General features: G+C 43.9%; 1 protein-coding gene across 1 annotated transcript in view; it reads left to right on the plus strand.

Moving 5' to 3' along the window:
• Positions 1–17,072, plus strand: part of prph2b (peripherin 2b (retinal degeneration, slow)) — a 27,737-nt gene extending 10,665 nt beyond the window's left edge. Inside the window, exon 3 of the mRNA XM_061745857.1 lies at positions 14,593–17,072. Within this exon, the coding sequence (XP_061601841.1) occupies positions 14,593–14,796 (204 nt within the window). The 3' untranslated portion in view covers positions 14,797–17,072. The remainder of the gene's footprint in view (positions 1–14,592) is intronic.
• The last annotated feature ends 3,349 nt before the right edge of the window (positions 17,073–20,421 follow it).

The raw sequence follows: 20,421 nt of genomic DNA on the forward strand, positions 1-20,421 counted from the left end.
AACCGCCACTCCACCCTGTCAAAAGCCTTTTCGGCATCAAGGGAGACTACAATTTCAGGTGCACGAGCCTGACTTTTAGAGTAAATCAAATCAAAGAGTGTGCGAGTATTAAAAAAGATGTGTCTGCCTTTGATGAATCCTGTTTGTTCCTCCGATATTATATCTGGGAGCACCTTCTCCAGACGAGAGGCCAACAGCTTAGCCAAGACCTTAACATCCACATTAAGGTGAGACAGGGGCCTAAATGAACCACAGGAGGAGGGGTCTTTGTCATTTTTCAGAAGCAGGATTACAGAAGCCTGAGTTAAGGTAGGAGGTAAAGAGCCATTATTAAGTGACTCCTCGTACATAGACAGCAGTATCGGGGCCAGCTTGATATGAAACCTCCTATAAAATTCAACACTGAACCCATCGGGCCCTGGAGCTTTATTGGTCTGCATTGCCTGGATCGCCTGGACTATTTCCCCAGAGGTGAGCGGAGCATCCAGGTCCAAAGCAGAGGGGGGGTTAATCTCAGGGGCCTCAATACCATCCATAAATGCAGCCATCTTAGAAGTATCTAAGGGAAATTCAGTTTTATATAGGGAGGAATAATATGATTTGAAAATATTATTAATATGTATAGGGTCGGAGGTTAGGGTGCCAGAGGAATCTTTAATTTGTGGGATAGCACGAGAAGCTGCGTTACGCTTCATTTGGTGGGCAAGCAAACGTCCTGATTTATCTCCCTGTTCATAATAGGTGCTACGTGATTTTAGTAAGGTCTGCTCTGCTTCACGAGTAGAGATCAGGTCAAATTCAGATTGTAAGTCAAGTTGTTTTTTAAATAAATCAAGGGAGGGGCTTGAGAAGTAGTCATGGTCCAGCTGAAGAATCTTAGAAGTGAGCTCCTGAAGCCTGGCTTTGTGCTCTTTATTAGAGTGAGCTGAAAAGGAGATGATTTGCCCTCTTAGATACGCCTTCAGCATTTCCCACAGTAGGGAGAAGGAGGTGGAATCATTCTGGTTAAGAGCGAGGAAATCATCAATAGAGTTAGAAATAAATTCGCATAATTTGTTGTCCGATAGGAAGAGGGGATTAAATCTCCAAAGTGGCGGGGCTTTAATGTGGGAAGAAAATGTAATTTCTAGGAGCAGGGGGGCGTGGTCCGAAATAACAATACTTAAATAGTCAGTGGAGCTAATGCTGGGAAGTAAAGAACGATCTATAAAAAAATAATCAATTCTGGAGTACGAGTGATGCACATGAGAGAAGAAAGAAAATGTTTTGGACGTGGGATTTTTGAATCTCCAAGGATCCACAAGGCCACACTGTGACATAAATTCAGAAAAAGATTTAGACATGTTGGATTGGGAGACGGTGCGAGTGCTAGAGCGGTCTAGAGCAGGATTGATAACACAGTTTAGGTCGCTTCCAAAAATAGGCAGATGAGAATTTAAAAAGGGAAGCTTACCAAGTAATGTCTGAGCAAAATTAACATCATCGAAGTTGGGGGCATAGATGTTGACGAGCAGCACCGGAGTCTGGAATAGGATACCCGCTACAATAATGTACCGGCCATTTTTATCCGCAATGACCTTAGAGGGAGAGAATTGAACATTGTTACGGATAAGAACTGCCACACCTCTGGCCTTTGAATTGAAGTCAGAGTGGAAGATCTGGTCAAATCGGGAAGAGTGTAACCTGCGGTGATCACTGTTTTTTACGTGAGTCTCCTTCAGAAAGACAATATTAGAATTTAAGCGCTTGAGATGTGTAAAAACCCTGGACCTCTCGATTGGGTTGCCCATGCCCTTGATATTCCATGACAAGAATCTAACAGATGTACCTGTGCCTGAAGAGCTGTGGTTAGAGTTATGGCTAGCCATCAAAATGTATTAAACAGTACTGATAGAACACATATTTAGAGCCAGCATAAGGTTTCACCCTTCCATCCCCATGCACACACACACACACACACACACACACACACACACACAAACACAATCACACATACACCCAGACCCCACTCGTTTTGCCCAACGTGTGTGGCCGTTCTGTCGGCAGAAAGTTGAGATTTCACCCCCTGCAATTCGGACTTGATGGTAGATAGGTCCTCACCGAGTGCTGCTCTCAACTCTGACTTGAAGATGTCGGCAATGTCCTTACGCAGGTCAGCGAGGAGTTCGAGTTTCAGGGCAGCGGGGTCCACAGGTGAATCCACCGAGGAGGGGGAGGGCCCGGCTTAGATGAACGCAGTTTAGTGGCTTTACCTGCCATTGTAAACTTCCAGCGAAGTAGAAAACCAAATGCAGCCTTTCTCCGGTTGGTAAAAAAAGTTTTAAGCACAACAAGCGCAGATAAAAATACTATAAAATGCAGGGTCTGCAGGACCTTCCGTACCTACGTCCTACTCCATCACTAGCTCAGCCGGAAGTGTCTGCTCTGTGTCGGTTTTGTATTTTTGTTTGTGGTTTCTGTTGCAGATTTCCAGTGCTTGACGTGTGTCTCCATGTGTTCCTGCTTCCTGGATTGGCAGTGGTCAAGGTCAAGGACTCAATAACGAGTCCGATGACACCACCCATGACTCTCTATGTCAAACCATTCAAAGGTTATTGCGGAAAATAGGTAATAAGCTAACAGAACCGCTAACGGGACCGCTAACAGAACTGCTAACAGAACCGCTAACGGGACCGCTAACAGAACCGCTAACGGGACCGCTAACAGAACCGCTAACGGGACGGCTAACAGAACCACTAACGGGACCACTAACAGAACCGCTAACAGAATGGCTAACGGGACCGCTAACAGAACCGCTAATGGGACCGCTAACAGAACCGCTAACGGGACGGCTAACAGAACCACTAACGGGACCACTAACAGAACCGCTAACAGAACGGCTAACGGGACCGCTAACAGAACGGCTAACGGGACCGCTAACAGAACGGCTAACGGGACCGCTAACAGAACCGCTAACGAGACCGCTAACAGAACCACTAACGGGACGGCTAACAGAACCGCTAACGGGACCGCTGACGGGACTGCTACCAGAACACCTAACGGGACGGCTAACAGAACCGCTAACAGAACCGCTAACGGGACCGCTAACAGAACTGCTAACGGGACGGCTAACAGAACCGCTAACAGAACCGCTAACGGGACCGCTAACAGAACTGCTAACGGGACGGCTTACAGAACCGCTAACGGGACCGCTAATGGGATCGCTAACGGGACCGCTAACGGTACCGCTAACGGGGCCGCTAACAGAACCGCTAACGGAACCGCTAACGGTACCGCTAACAGAACCGCTAACAGAACCGCTAACGGGACCGCTAACAGAACTGCTAACAGAACCGCTAACGGGAACGCTAATGGGACCGCTAACAGAACCGCTAATGGGACCACTAACGGAACCGCTAATGGAACCGCTAACGGGACTGCTAACAGAACCGCTAACGGTACCGCTAACGGGACCGCTAACAGAACCAATAATATATATTTATATATATATATATATATATATATATATATATATATAAATATATATATACATACATATATATATATATATATATATATGTATGTATATATACATATATATATATCCCATGAACCTGTTCCCAGCAGGACTGGGGATCGGCTAAGGTCAAAAGGTCAGGGTTCAGATTTCTCCATTTTCCAGGTTAAAGTATATGAAGTCTGTACTGACTCAGTCATGTGACCAGTTCTGGCTGAATGAGTCAGCAGATGAGCTCTGGTTGCCCCGGCAACAAGAACCTTGCACTTCAGGAACATTCCGGGTTGGCTGTGAGAAAAACCCAGAGTTTTGCCTTGTGACAAGTTTTCAAAGAACTCAGATTTTAAGAAAACCATAGCTCCTAGCAGAAAAATAAAGACATCGTGAGAGACACAGAACCCGGCAGATTCTGACAATCTTATTTTTATTCAGATATTCCTTAAAATGTCTGAGTCACGGCAGTTTGAAAACAAAGTGAGATTTTTTTGAAGAAAACTTATTACATTAAAGTCAATGGAGACCGAGGAAGGAATTCACATGGCTGTTAGCCCCCTCGTTTAAATTTTGTGCATACTCCGGCCGTCAAAGTCACATTTTATGAATCCCAACACGTATGTTTACATTCTGACCAAAAATTATCCGTCTACCTTTTACGGTTTGGCCGTGAGCTCGAGTTACAAATAAAAAATCAAGTTATTTTTTCACTGTTTCTGCCACTCTAATAACTGAAAGCCGCACTGTAAATTTGACAAAAAAGTGATTTCCAGTCCTCGCTTGAGCGCTCATATCTTGAAAGATTTACATCTTAGGAAAAAGCAGTTTGGGGTTTGGAGAGAGAAGAGAAGTTTTCCTCCGTTTTGAAGTTTGAATGACATTTCTACGTGGAAGTATGAGAAAGATACGTGACTCAGAAAAAAGGTGAATTTTGTCTTTTTTCTCGACATTTTCCAATCCACTTTCAATGGGGCCATAGAAATACATGGGAAAATCTCCCCATTAGTTTGGAAATTTGGAAATGTTTTTACACTTTGTGCAAAAACTATTTCTGCCATCACTCTGAAAATCCACAGGACTGTAGTTAAATTCAGGGCCTACAACTTTCTAAATCGGTTCAGAATTCTTCGAGTAACGGTGTGCGAGTGGTGAGGCCCCAAAGTTCTCGCAATGCGTTCCGGATGGCGCTAAAAGCGCACGTTTGTGCACGTTGCGTAAAAACGTGCACGCCAATCGCTAATAAAAGTCATAGCACACGATTCCCGCTTAAGGCGCACGTTTCTACGCTTTTAGTTTTCACGTTTTCTCAAATCTGCGGGACTAGTTACGCGCCGAAGTTTATACGGAAGAATATATAAATAAAGAAGCCTAAACCACGGGGCAGACGCACGACATTGAGCTTCGCAATGGAGGAGGAGTGCCACGTTGCGCAGCCGTGGCACTAATAAATAAATAAATAATAAATAAATAACGTGAGAATACAAAGACAAAACAGGGTCAAGATTTTAAAGACGGGGGAAAGTATCTTACTTTATAAATGAACCTCAGTGAGGGAACTTAACTAGTACTAGTTAGCCCTAACTTGCCTGCTGTAGATGTTATATACATTAAATTGAATTGAGCTAAACTTTAAACAACACTTTTTTGCATCTACATACTGGTAAGTTTGATTTCATGTTTTCAAACCTGGCACCGTGTTGGTGAATGAACTTGGTCCTTCTGGTTCTTTGTGTTTTAATCCCAGAGAACACGGGCATTTTTATTTTAAACTTCTCCAGTTTTTGTTTCGTGTTTCCCGTTGTCTGAAGTCCAAGGAGAGTTTTCTAGAGAAGTTCTGATTCTGTGGGGGGTTTTAAAGTAGCAGGCGGACACAAGCGCAGAGAAACTAAAGCAGGATTTAACACAGAAACCCGAGTGTAAAGACGGAGACACGGGTGAGTCGGTGAGGACTGAGGAACATGAACAATACTAGACGATGAGCTGGGGAAGGTGCAGGTTCAGGTGAAGGTGGTGAGGTCCAGGTGAGGAGAAGTGAGGGATGGGGGGGAGTTCTGGCGTCAGGACCGGTGATCAGAAGGTCCTGTAGAGGTCTGGAGGTCCTGTAGAGGTCTGGAGGTCCTGTAGAGGTCTGATATTTTATTCAACTTATTCGGACTGCATGCATTTAATTTAAAATAATTTTGTCAGACAGTCAGGCATAACGTTAAAGCTTTTTTAAAGGTATAGTCTGTAATCGTATTCAAAAACATTTATTGTTATACTGGGTGAAATGGTCCTTCCATCCTGAGAGTAGCCAGTGAATAATGTGTTCAGAAAAAGGAAAGAAAAAAATCTGACCTCTCTGACAGCTGTAATCCTGTAAAAAATCTGACCAATCTTTTTTTTGCGCACCGAGTGGCACGGATTGGTCAGAGGACCAGAAGATTGGCAGGGGGGAAAGAACCAATCAGATACCTTCATTTTAAGTCCCGCCCCCACGCCCTCCTCCATCCCATGCGTGCACTCGTCACGTCGAAAATTTTGGCGGAAAACTTCACACACCCGAGTCACGTTTGCTGAAGAATGGCACAGAAAACGAGAAAACGCAGCCAAAAATACAAATACCACCTCCAGCGTTACTGGTAACTGTTACTGGTAACGGCTCGCCCTGCTAAAAAGGCTAACTAAGAAAGCCAAAGTGCGATTCTGCGGCGCAGGTTTTCCGCTACTGGGGGTCTGCAACGGAGCACACACTGAAGGCTGATTTATGGTTCCACGTTACACCAATGCAGTATGGGGGTCCGTGGGGATCAGAATCAGAATCAGAATTAGCTTTATTGGTTTCCAGGTTCGAACATTGTCCAACAAGGAATTTGACTCGGTAATTTCGCTCTTTGGTATTAAAAATAAACAATAAACAAATAAACAATAAACACATGTGGTATTTCTATGTACAGTATAAACATTTTAAAGGTGCAGCAGTTTGAGGTAGTGAGGACAGTTCTGAATAAAAATAAGAATAATTATAACCTATTTACAATTTTAACAGACACATTATACAAAAAATACAAGAAAAGAATTATACAAATTATACAAAAGTGAGAGGTGCAGCAGAGTGAAGAGGCAGACATGATTATTAAAGAGGGTGCTAGATGATTTTTTTTTTTTTTTTAAGGCTGATTTATGATTTATGGTGCAGGTGGCGGTGCGCTGCGGTTGTTAAGTTATGAATCACATTCAATAAATCACGGTAGGAGGAGCGGGGTATGAATGAACATCGTGGCTCAAAACTTAAAACGGCGTGCTCCGCCACACCCACAAACACATCTCCAGGTGCCGACAGCGCCACAGCGCAGCGGTGCATCATCAGCACAGCAACCATGACACACACAAGCGATCGCAGCCGCGAGATGCGGATCCAGCACAGCAAGTATAAACAAAACCCGTCACATTTATAAACACAGCTCTTACCGGTGCCGCATCACTCTCCCGACAATTTTACGTCACCGCACGGATCGCTTCCGCTTATGGCGCAACCGGCAGCACACAGCTGATAAATAATGACATCACACCCGGACACGTGGACCACCCACCTTACACCCCGCTCCTCCTACCGTGATTTATTTAATGTGATTCATAACTTAACAGCAGTGCTTTGCAGGCTCTGGAGCCACGGCTACGCAGTAGGATACGACGTAACCTACGCCGTAGGGTGCGGCGTAGCCTACGGTGTAGGTTACGCGGCGATGCGCACCATTCTGCGTTGGTGTAACGCGGTACCATAAATCAGCCTGCAGTGTGTGCTGTTCTGAACTTCTTTGTGTCTCATTCTGCTGGGACGTCGGGTCCCTCCGCCGAGACACAACGTTTGCGGTATGCGTTCATTGTTGTGTCTAAAAATGATGCGCAGTGCCCACCCAATCAGAAACGGTACAGATATTCTGTGATATTTTTTTATATTTATGAAAAAATAAAATTATAAAAAAATAAAGGATCCCCATAACTTTGATTGGGTGGGCAGGACGCACGTTTGTCGACAATTTTGATTATGGATTTTTGTCGACACCGTGGATGAATCGTTGCAGTCCTGGTACGAGGGAAGCTCCTCACTGTTCTGGTGGGACGGTGATGTCGTCCACACAGAAGTTGATGTTATCTCTCAGTCACGGCATTGATGTCGACTCCATGTGGATCTCAGAACATCCCAGTCTGTTGCTGCAGCTTCCTGTGGCCACTACACACAGTCCCAAAGACCTCTGGACCCTAGAACTAACCCTAACACCTTTGATTTTATTTCCGTTGGAAACCAATAGGAAATAGAGAAAAGAGTTTTCCACTCGCTGTTTTAATTCCCAATTTCGATTTTCAAACACATCAATGAAATCGGAAAACGGATAATGGATAAAGATCTGTTTTCCGTTTTCCATTTTTTATTATCAAAACAAAAGATGGGAAACAGTTTATTTTGGATTATTTCTCTATTTTTATTTTGTCATTTCAAAACAAAAAACGGATGGCTGTGAAATACATGGACCCTTTTCCAAGCAAGTGGGGCAGAAATAAAGGCTTTCTTCCCTAGATTGGTCCTTGCACTTGAAATGGACAGCAGGATTATTGATCTCTGATTGGTCCTTGAAATGGACAGCAGGATTATTGATCTCTGATTGGTCCTTGAAATGGACAGCAGGATTGTAGCATCATTGGATCTCAGGCTAGAACTACTGATGGCTTTCAAATTGATCAGAGAACTAATGTAAAATGGAAGTTTACCTAATATAGCTTTGTAAATGAAAAGGTACCAATGACTAAGCCTCTGCCATGTCAGTGAAGGTGAGCCAGCCTTGGAGAACAGAAAGCAATGATGAGTTAGAGGTTTATACTTTGTAACAAATCTCAGTCACTATGATACAGAGCGTCTAACATATGCTGGGCAGGAGCATTCATATACAACAGATCACCATAATCCGACATTGGTAAAAATGTCGCAGAGACCAGTCTCCTTCTGGCCTCAAAGGAGAAACATGCCTTGTTTCTGAAGTAAAACCCTATTTTTAAAAACCTAAGACCTGCTCCCCTCCTGCAACGGGGAGGAGGCGTCTGCCCCTCCTGCACCGGGGAGGAGGGGGGGCGTCTGCCCCTCCTGGAGTCCATCACCTTGTTTTGGTTTTATATCGATGCAGAGGTTGTTTTTCTGGTTCCACCTCCTCTCTGCATCCAGACTCATCACTGTTGGAGATCATCCCACTACTGCGTCTCATCCAATCCAAGCGTTTGATGCCTGTCAGAGTGAGGGCTACAGGCCGATAGTTGACAGGCCCGACACCCTATTGTAATTAGTTACACGCGTTAAGCCTCTCCATTTGTTCTGGGGTCATTGGTGGTGAAATAAACCTGTATCTTCTGGATGTTTGTGGCTCTGGCTCTGCTGACGCCTGCGCTCAGCTCCCCTAACTTCTGTGAATGCTGATGCATCACCTCCCCTGAATGCAGCATCTCCAGCTTTCGATAAGATCTCTCACCTCTGCATTCAGCCAGGGCTTTTTCTTTGGGGTAAATGATCACTGTCTTGAAGGTGCAGATATTATCAGTTCATCTGGCCTCATTAGCATCAGCATTAGTAGCCAACATGATAGTAAAAATGGTGACGAACACATCAGTGAGCTCTCGAGGCAAATCGGAAGTCCAACGTTGGCAGTCCACCGTTGGCACTCCACCATTGGCACTCCACCGTTGGAAGTCCACCGTTGGCAGTCCACCGTTGGCAGTCCACCGTTGGCAGTCCACCGTTGGCAGTCCAATGTTGGCAGTCCATCGTTGGCAGTCCACCGTTGGCACTCCAATGTTGGCAGTCCACTGTTGGCAGTCCACCGTTGGCAGTCCACCGTTGGCAGTCCACCGTTGGCACTCCAATGTTGGCAGTCCATCGTTGGAAGTCCACCGTTGGCACTCCCAGGTTGGCAGTCCACCATTGGTAGTCCATCGTTGGCACTCCAATGTTGGCACTCCAACGTTGGCACTCCACCGTTGGCAGTCTCCCATTGGCAGTCCACCGTTGGCAGTCCACCGTTGGCATTCCATCGTTGGCAGTCCACCATTGGCACTCCAATGTTGGCAGTCCACCGTTGGCACTCCAATGTTGGCACTCCAACGTTGGCACTCCACCGTTGGCAGTCTCCCATTGGCAGTCCAATGTTGGCAGTCCACCGTTGGCACTCCAATGTTGGCAGTCCAATGTGGGCACTCCACCGTTGGCAGTCTCCCATTGGCAGTCCACCGTTGGCACTCCCACGTTGGCAGTCCATCGTTGGCAGTCCATCGTTGGCAGTACAACGTTGGCAGTCCACCATTGGCAGTCCAATGTTGGCAGTCCACCGTTGGCAGTCCAATGTTGGCAGTCCACCGTTGGCAGTCTCACCGTTGGCACTCCCACGTTGGCAGTCCACCGTTGGCAGTCCACCGTTGGCAGTCCACCGTTGGCGGTCCATCGTTGGCAGTCCAACATTGGCACTCCCACGTTGGCAGTCCATCGTTGGCAGTCCAGCGTTGGCAGTCCAATGTTGGCACTCCACCGTTGGCACTCCACCATTGGCACTCTATCGTTGGCACTCCAATGTTGGAAGTCCAATGTTGGCACTCCAATGTTGGCAGTCCACCCTTGGCAGTCCACCGTTGGCAGTCCATCGTTGGCACTCCCACGTTGGCAGTCCACCGTTGGCAGTCCACCGTTGGCCGTCATTGAGGCACAAAGTTGCAGAGGCCTTTGGCACAGGGTTGATTGTCAAAGTCTTGATGCAGGATGAGATCCTGGCTTGGGACAGCAACATGCTGAAGGTGTCTGGACTCAGACTGCTTTTGTTCTGTCCTTCAGAACCGGCCTGAGGACTTTAGCTGTTTACCTGAAGCATTCTTTTTACAAGCGTCCCTCAGTACCTCACATTGATTCAGAGTCTTTATCTGTCATGTTTACTGGTTTTAACTGGTCTGGACTGGCTATTATCTGTTTTATAGGCGTGTATTCATTAAAACCCTTTACATACCAGCTTGAGCAGCGACTGTACGGGGGGCTCTGGTAGTCGAGGGCTTCTCCATTCATTTTGGTTTCGAATGACTTCTTTTAACATATATGATAAGCATATTCATCACCTTTTATTTCCTAATGCAAACTGACAAGTGTATGTTTTGAATTATATCAAAGTGGCTATTCTATTCTTTCAGGGGAGGGTAGGAGCGCAGATCCACCAGGAAACAGCTCTCTCCTCCACCTGTAGATCTCCAGCTCTTCCCTCACTCACCATCAACACCAAGAGTTAAACTCCTCCACTTTTTTACTTTGTAACATTTAGTTTTATTTTATTGTTAAGCACTTAGGTCAACATTGGATGTATCTGAAAACATTTACTGTATGTGGTGTTTTGGAGGTTCCATTCTTCTTTTATCTGACATTTACGGCTGGTTTGGCTGCCGTCTGTTTCCACCACTTTCTCCTGCATCATTTTGCAGAGGTTTAACTGTCAATGATCGGACTTAGAAAGCAGGATCGGCTCTGCAGAGCACCTGCAGGAAAGTGACCTGAAAGGCTGGTTAACAGTATAATTAATGAGCTTTAGAGCTCATGTTTGTTCCTGAGGAGGTTGATGACCCTGTCACGCCAACCTGCGACTGAACTCACCGTCTTCATCCAACAATGCTGCTGTAGCAGCAACACCAACGTTCAAGGGTTTATGTTCATATGCACAGTAGGAAACATGTTTCCCTGCACAAAGAAACCAGGGAAATGATGAGGTATAATCAGTACTGGAGTTGTAAAAAACAATCAGGGGGGATTTTATCATATGGGGACAGATAATTTGTGCTGATTACAAATAATATAATATATTACAAATAAACAGCTGCAGAAATACTGCAGGAATGACATAGCAGCAGTTAAATGCAGTCTTCTGTAAGCTTTAAATATCCACTGGGCTTACATCAAATACATCAAAACACAACAATAAAAAACACTTTTCTGAACTTATCAATATGACTCTGTCCTTCACAGGATAAGTAACATGAATCACTGCAAAAACTCACAATCTTAACAAGAATATTTGTCTTATTTCTAGTTCAAATGTCTCATTTTAGTAAAGAAATCTCATTACACTTAAAACAAGACTCATGACTGGAAAAAACAACCATTTTCACCTGTTTCAAGTAGATTTTCACTTGAAATAAGTAGAAAAATCTGCCAGTGGAACAAGATTTTTTTTGCTTGTAATAATACAGGACTGTCTCAGAAAATTAGAATATTGTGATAAAGTTCTTTATATTCTGTAATGCAATTAAAAAAACAAAAATGTCATACATTCTGGATTCATTACAAATCAACTGAAATATTACAAGCCTTTTATTGTTTTAATATTGATGATTATGGTTTACAGTTTAGGATTTTTGAGATAGGATATTTGAGATCAGCAATATTAAAACTATACAAGGCTTGCAATATTTCAGTTGATTTGTAATGAATCCAGAATGTATTTTTGTATTTTATTTAACCTTTATTTAACCAGGCAAGCAATTTAAGAACAAATGTATGACCTTGTTGTTTTTGTAATTGCATTACAGAAAATCACAATATTCAAATTTTCTCATCACTGGAAAAAAAAACAATTTTTCATCAGTTTCGATTAGATTTTCACTTGAAATAAGTAGAAAAATCTGCCAGTGGAACAAGATGTTTTTGCTTGTAATAAGAAGATAAATCTTGTTCCACTGGCAGATTTTTCTACTTATTTCAAGTGAAAATTTACTTGAAACAGGTGAAAACGGTCAAATAAGTTATTTTTCTTGATGATGACTCTAAATGTTGAAATAGCAGTAAAACCACATTCATTGGATGCCACCCCCCTCGTCCCCCCTCGTCCCCCCTCGTCCCCCCTCAACTCCAGTACTGGGTATAACGGAGATCCAGTCTGCACCGATCAATGACTGATCAGTCCTAACGGTGTGGTGGTCTATCCCCAGTCTGCACCGATCCATTACTGATCAGTTCTAACGGTGTGGTGGTCGATCTCTGACATCATGGTGTGTTAATGACGTTAGCAGGGTTCCAGGGAGCATGACTCCTGCTGCCATGACTCTGATCAATAACTGATCGGTCCTGATGGTTTGGTGGTCTCTCCCTGACATCATGGTGTTTTAATGACGTTAGCAGGGTTCCAGGGAGCATGATGTTTTAATGACGCTAGCGGGTTCCAGGGAGCATGACTCCTGCTGCCATGACTCTGTTTCAGCCACTGAGCTGCTAATCTGTGAGCAGGGCCGGCTCACCGGGGATCAGGAACTATTCCGGGGAGGCTAATCTTCCCGAGGTGCAGCAGGGTGCATTCGGGGAAGAGCGGGAACAACATCTCTACCTGATTCACTATCTGGGTCAAAACAACAAGTCCGACCTGGGAGCTTAATACTCCTCCTGGATCCATCTCTCTGTTCCACCTGGGAGCTTAATACTCCTCCTGGATCCATCTCTCTGGACTCTGATTGCTCTTCAACATCGGTGTTGGTGTACAGTTAACTCTAACTACAGTACATTTATATTATAATGCAACATCACGGAGTCAGACGCCTTTAAGAGTCGGTCCTAAATCTGGATAAGTGCAGAGCGTTGTGTCAGGAAGGCTATCTGATGTAGAATAGAATAGAAAAGAATAGAAGCCTTAATTATCATTATACTGGTACAGTGACTTTAGGCAGCAGCTCCGTAAAAGTGCACACATGCAAAGACTATGTAAACAACAAAGGAAACATAAATATATATACAGTATGAAAATGAGTATAGGATAGGATTCAACTTTAATAATCCCCAAAGGGGAAACTTCATTGCCACCATGGCCACAACAATACAACATAAAACAATCAACAATACACATTAACACACCTAGGGACAGCAGTGGATCAAAACAACCAAAAAAATAACCAGAAAATGACCCCCCAAAAAAGTAATTATATGTCATGGGAGAGTCGAAAACCCCATGGGGCAAAATTCCTCTCCAACCCTCCTAGTGAGCGATCACTCATTAAAAGCCAAGACACGTACAAGCTTAAAACCCTTCACGGTAAACAAAATGAAACAGTCTACATTCCAGTGTCATCATAAACATCCTTGACATCAGTTGGGGTTCGTTGGAATTGTCAGTAATAGACTTCAGAAGAGGTCAGCCAGGACCAAAAAGTGGTGCCTGCTGAGCGTCTTCTGACACGACTTTGGCCAACTGATGTACTTCGGCTATAGCTTTGGTAACATTAGCTTCAGCACCAGTTTCATCAGGGATGAACGTACAGCAGTGTTCCTAAATTACAACAGCAATATAAGTAAAGAGTTTGAGGAACAATTCCTAACATGTCAGCATGACTCATTAGTGGAAAAGTTTCCTCCATCTCTCGGACTCCTCTCCAGCTTGTTGTAGCCAGTCAGTTTGGGCTAGTCATCTTCTTCAGGCCCGTGGCTGGTGAGTAGGCGTCAGGTGAGTTCTTCAGCGGACAAGGGTTTTGATACCGTCCGACTTCCGGCCTACTCAGGGTCTGGAAAGTTTTCTACTAGCTTGCACTGTGACTGGTGAACCCACGTAGATCGTTCAGCAGCCTTTACTGCTGTCATTGTCCTGATCTGGACAGGAAAGGGGCCGTCCCGACGGGGTGATGACCTTTCACCACTCGAATCAGGATCTGGTCACCTGGTTTCAGCAGTTCCTGCGTAGGAGAGAGAGAGAAGAAACCAGCAGCTCACAAGAACTTTGAACATTTTTCCACCAAACAATTCACTCATCTACATCGAGAGTGGTTCTCTTCGGCTTTCTGTTGCCATGGTTCCCCTTCTCATAAAGGGAGTTGGAACGGGCGAACTTGCACCACCCCAAAGGGTGTGACAACATTTTTTAAAGTAGGTATTTGAATACTTATATTTTGTGTACTATACCCTGCCTCCCTCCTGTTTGAGACATGGGACTTCCCATGGCTCAATTTAGCCACTAGGGGTAACAGGTTTTCTGGAAGTACTGGTGGACCAGTCACTGAAGGTCCTGTGATGGCCGACTCACCCTTGGTCCAGCTTCTGAGTGTGTGTGTGTGTGTGTGTGTGTGTGTTTCAGGTGGTGGACATGGCCGGCCTGAAGTACCTGAGCACGACTCTGGAGACGATGGCCGACCCCGAGAACCCGGAGTGCGAGAGCGAAGGCTGGCTGCTGGAGAAGGGCGTGAAGGAGACGTTTGCTGACATGATGGCCAAGATCAAGACCCTGGGGAGAGCCAATACGGTGGAGGAGGCCGAGGAGGCCCCCGCGGCCTCCAGCTGAGGCCCCGAGGCCGAGGAGGCCCCCGAGGCCTCTGGCTGAGGGCCCCCCCACCGCAGGGGACTGTAGTCACCCGCCAGGCATCACCCCCCCACCGGGGACTGTAGTCACACACTAAAGCCTGGGATATACTTGCTGTTGGTGCTTGCGTTCTCGTCCGTGCTCGTCCATTTACGTCCGTTCTCCTGCACCACCAACTGCAACGTCGCTCTAGTACGCAAGGAGAGCTTGAGAATTCCAACAATTAGCACATTAGAACAACAAACTCGTTAACATGACACATTGCTTTGGTTCCGATCTCGGCAAAGGAAACGGCGCCAGCGACATCCACGTCGTCACTAGCTGGTATCAGACCGGGACCAGCGCCACTCGCAGGCCAGAGCCAGAACTGCAGGTCGCTACGCGTTCAGTGTCTTTTTGAGAACGTGCACGTTGATGCGTCAAATAAACGCAGGATACGCGTGACGGCCGTGACGGGTACGCATACGCGGTCTGAACTGCAAGTATATCTCAGGCATCACACACACACACACACACACACACACACACACACACACACACACACACACACACACGCAGGTGAATGTCAGTCTTTTTATTTGTAAATATGTTGATCAAAGTTTATTTTTTAACTGTAACAGAACTGTGTATGTAAGTAAATCCCAAAGCCCCGCCCCTTCCCCTGACATCACGGCTCCGTCTGCAGCCGTCGCCGCGGCGCGGCGGTGCGGAGCCGCCCGGCCGGCGTCCACACGTACGTTGCAGCTCCACAGTTCGTCCAGCAGAGGGTGCAGAGTTCATCTGTGGAGATTTCTTGCCAAACGTATTTGTTTACTGTCACACTTTTATGTACGTCGTAGACGTTTGGTTCTGGTCCCCGTGCAGTCCGACCTCTGCTTGGTTGCCATGGAAACAGATGGCCATAAACTGGGCTAACCGCTCTGCCAGGCAGGAGAACATCAGCAGGAACATCCCTGGTTACGCAGAGCTGCACACACACTTCCTGTCGGCTCCTGTTGTTCCTGGTACAGGAAAACTCCCTCCGTACTTTAGTTACCACAAGTATTTTAGCTTGGGGCGCTTAGCATACGCTCTGGCCACGTTTCCACGTAGCCGGTATTTACAAAAACTGATATTTCTCTACTTTTTTCTAAAAATTTTGACTTTTTCTCAATATTTCGACTTTTTCTAAAAATTTTGACTTTTTTCTCGATTTCTTTCTCGAAATTTTGACTTCTTGACATTTTGACTTTTTTCTCAAAATTTTGACTTTTTTCTCAAAATCTCGACTTTTTTCTCAAAATTTCGACTTTTTTCTCGACTTTTTTCTCAAAATTTCGATTTTTTTTCTCAAAATTTTGACTTTTTCCTCGATTTTTTTCTCAAAATTTCGACTTTTTTCTAAAAATTTCGACTTTTTCTCAAAATCTTGACTTTTTTCTCACAATTCTGACTTTTTTTCTCAATATTTCGTCTTTTTTCTCAAAATTTCTCAAAATTTCTCAAAAACGTATATTTCCCCCTCTACGTTTCTAAAAATGCCATCATTTCCAGGAACCTGCATAAATATCTGTTAAGGTGCTATGAGCAGCCAAACCTACAGGGGGCAGTGTAACGAGAAGATAAAGTCATGCTAGCCAATCAGAATCCTGGAAAAAAACATCAACAAATGACACGAGTAACTTCCAGTTACTTCCAAGATGAACCAGAGTCTTTGGTTTGGAGTGACAGAGAAGTGGAGTTACTTTTAAGTGTGACGTTAGAATATAAAACAGGTAAAATACAAGAAAATATTGACGGTTACAAACTAATTGTAACCACAGGTGTCACTCATGACGCTGGTGACGTTTCTGTCTCATAATGTGACGTTCAGGGTGAAACGGCGACTGTTTCCCAGAGTTTTTCTTTCTTTAATTCGCCACAAAATAAAACCTTTTAAATCAATTTGACAGTAAAAACTATGAAAACAGCAATGAAATAATTCACCTTGACGGATGTAGATCTGTGATTACAATTTGAAACCCAAAGTTTTCTTTAAATCATTTTTGTTCTTTCTAAAGTGTTTTCTATGCTAATGTAAGAGCTTTGTAAAAGCTTTGTGTGTTGCAGTTTAATGTACGAGGTTTTAAAGACGAGGCCTCTCTCTGATCTGTGTTTCTGTGGTTTTGTGTCTCGTGTGTCGTCGTCGTCGTGATGTTTGACGTCGTTGTGTCGGAGCTTGTACTCGCTCTGCTGTAACAGTAATTATAAAAGATTCAACAGTAATTATAAAAGATTGTGTCTGAACTCAAACTGTTTCCCTCGTCTTTTCTAAAACACGTGACGTTTCCCTGAAACGCAGGAAAATAAAACTAATCCCAAAGAACCAGCAGCTTTCCCGCTGACGCAGAAGAACGTTCCTCCACCTGCAGGTTCATCTGTTAAATTAAATCAGAATCAGAATCCCGGCACAGTCCGTCCAAGTGAGTGCCGCGAGCGCGTGGCGCTCGAAACCCGACTTCCGTGTCGGGGGGAGGGTGATAAGAGGGGGGCCGAGGAAGGCGTTGACATTAAAGGAAGGTGTATTTATCATTGTGTGTGTGTAAGCGGTAGTCCGTGAACCCTCGCCCAGAGCAGCTACAGCCAATGTCCTTGATGTTATCAGACGGCTCGGTCAGTTCTGAAACAGGTCCACAGGTGTTCCTGAGAGGGGAGGGTTAGTGGGGGCAGAGTCACCTTTTTACATTCCACCAGGGAGATTGTGACCAAAGCGATCGGCCAAGACCGCCCTGTCAAGGGCAAATTTGTAGAATCAGCAATTGTTTTGAGAACAGGCAGCCTCAGTAATTTTCCGTCTGCCTTCAAGTCTCTGAATCATCATCAGCGACTCCAATCAGACGAATAGTGATCAATTCCGGCCAAGCTGAGCTCCCAACTTCTCCATGTTGTTATCCATCTTGTTAATGAGCTTGAACACCGCCGCCAGCCTGCAACTCTGTTCAAGAATCACATCCAGCTTACGGTTTTGCTCCCCCAACGTTAAAGTCTGAGTGTTGATCACCTTGCTTGATCCTTCAGCCACGTCCGGCAGCTCTGAAAGAGCCAGAACAGCTGTCGACGACTTACGCGTTTGTCGGTACACCAGGAATCCCCCTCCTCCGATCAGGAGAAATCCTGCTATCATAAATCCAATTATGAAGCATCTTCAACGTCCTCGACAGACAGAAAAGCCAAGCACAAAGGTTTCCAATGTTTCCAGGAATCCATTGTGTATCCAGCAAAAAACATCCCATCGGGGCAGGAGGGCTCCCTTACCCCCTGACTTCTGATTGTGCTGAGAGACCAGTTAATCAATTCCATGATTGTAGAGTTTGGGAGGAATGAAAAGAAGAGACTCTGAAGACGGGACAAAGAAGCAGTAGCAGGACAGATAGGGAGGGAGAGGAGCAGAAAAAGCGTCCGCCTTCGTCGAGAGCCGGAAGAAGAAGGTGTTTAATTAGGAGTGACATCATCATTAGGAGTGACATCATCATTAGTAGTGACATCATCATTAGTAGTGACATCATCATTAATAGTGACATCATCATTAGTAGTGACATCATCATTAGTAGTGACATCACCAACACCGTGATCACATGGTACGGAGCACAAGTTTACAGGACTGTCTCAGAAAACTAGAATATTGTGATAAAGTTCTTTATTTTCTGTAATGCAATTAAAAAAACAAAAATGTCATCCATTCTGGATTCATTACAAATCAACTGAAATATTACAAGCCTTTTATTATTTTAATATTGCTGATTATGGTTTACAGTTTAAGATCAAGATTCCCAGAATATTGTAATTTTTTGAGATAGGATATTTGAGTTTTCTTAAACTGTAAACTATGATCATTAATGAGGAGAGGAAGCAGCTCAGCGATTATAGAGAATCTCAGGGGGATTTCCACTCGGATCCTTTTAACGGATCAACTTTCCCACTTTCCCTGTGGACGTTTGTCTCTGTGAGAACGGGGAACTGAACAACAATCTGCAAATAAAGAACTGGTTCATTCTGCAGATCAGGAACTGGAATCTGAACTGTTTCACCTTCACTGACTGTTTCCATGGATCAATAACCGGAATATGATCAATAACCGGAATATGATCAATAACGGGAATATGATCAATAACGGGAATATGATCAATAACGGGAATATGATCAATGACCGGAATATGATCAATAACCGGAATATGATCAATACCCGGAATATGATCAATAGCCGGAATATGATCAATAACGGGAATATGATCAATAACGGGAATATGATCAATGACCGGAATATGATCAATACCCGGAATATGATCAATACCCGGAATATGATCAATAACGGGAATATGATCAATAACCGGAATATGATCAATAACGGGAATATGATCAATACCCGGAATATGATCAATAACCGGAATATGATCAATAACGGGAATATGATCAATAACCGGAATATGATCAATAACCGGAATATGATCAATAACGGGAATATGATCAATAACCAGAATATGATCAATAACGGGAATATGATCAATAACCAGAATATGATCAATAACGGGAATATGATCAATAACCGGAATATGATCAATAACCGGAATATGATCAATAACCAGAATATGATCAATAACGGGAATATGATCAATACCCGGAATATGATCAATAACGGGAATATGATCAATAACGGGAATATGATCAATAACCAGAATATGATCAATAACGGGAATATGATCAATAACGGGAATATGATCAATAACGGGAATATGATCAATAACCAGAATATGATCAATAACGGGAATATGATCAATAACGGGAATATGATCAATAACGGGAATATGATCAATAACGGGAATATGATCAATAACCGGAATATGATCAATAACGGGAATATGATCAATAACGGGAATATGATCAATACCCGGAATATGATCAATAACCGGAATATGATCAATAACGGGAATATGATCAATAACGGGAATATGATCAATAACGGGAATATGATCAATAACGGGAATATGATCAATAACGGGAATATGATCAATGACCGGAATATGATCAATAACCGGAATATGATCAATACCCGGAATATGATCAATAGCCGGAATATGATCAATAACGGGAATATGATCAATAACGGGAATATGATCAATGACCGGAATATGATCAATACCCGGAATATGATCAATACCCGGAATATGATCAATAACGGGAATATGATCAATAACCGGAATATGATCAATAACGGGAATATGATCAATACCCGGAATATGATCAATAACCGGAATATGATCAATAACGGGAATATGATCAATAACCGGAATATGATCAATAACCGGAATATGATCAATAACGGGAATATGATCAATAACCAGAATATGATCAATAACGGGAATATGATCAATAACCAGAATATGATCAATAACGGGAATATGATCAATAACCGGAATATGATCAATAACCGGAATATGATCAATAACCAGAATATGATCAATAACGGGAATATGATCAATACCCGGAATATGATCAATAACGGGAATATGATCAATAACGGGAATATGATCAATAACCAGAATATGATCAATAACGGGAATATGATCAATAACGGGAATATGATCAATAACG

This window comes from Cololabis saira, chromosome 17 (genome assembly GCF_033807715.1).
Source record: "Cololabis saira isolate AMF1-May2022 chromosome 17, fColSai1.1, whole genome shotgun sequence".
In the NCBI taxonomy this organism is placed as follows: domain Eukaryota; kingdom Metazoa; phylum Chordata; class Actinopteri; order Beloniformes; family Belonidae; genus Cololabis; species Cololabis saira.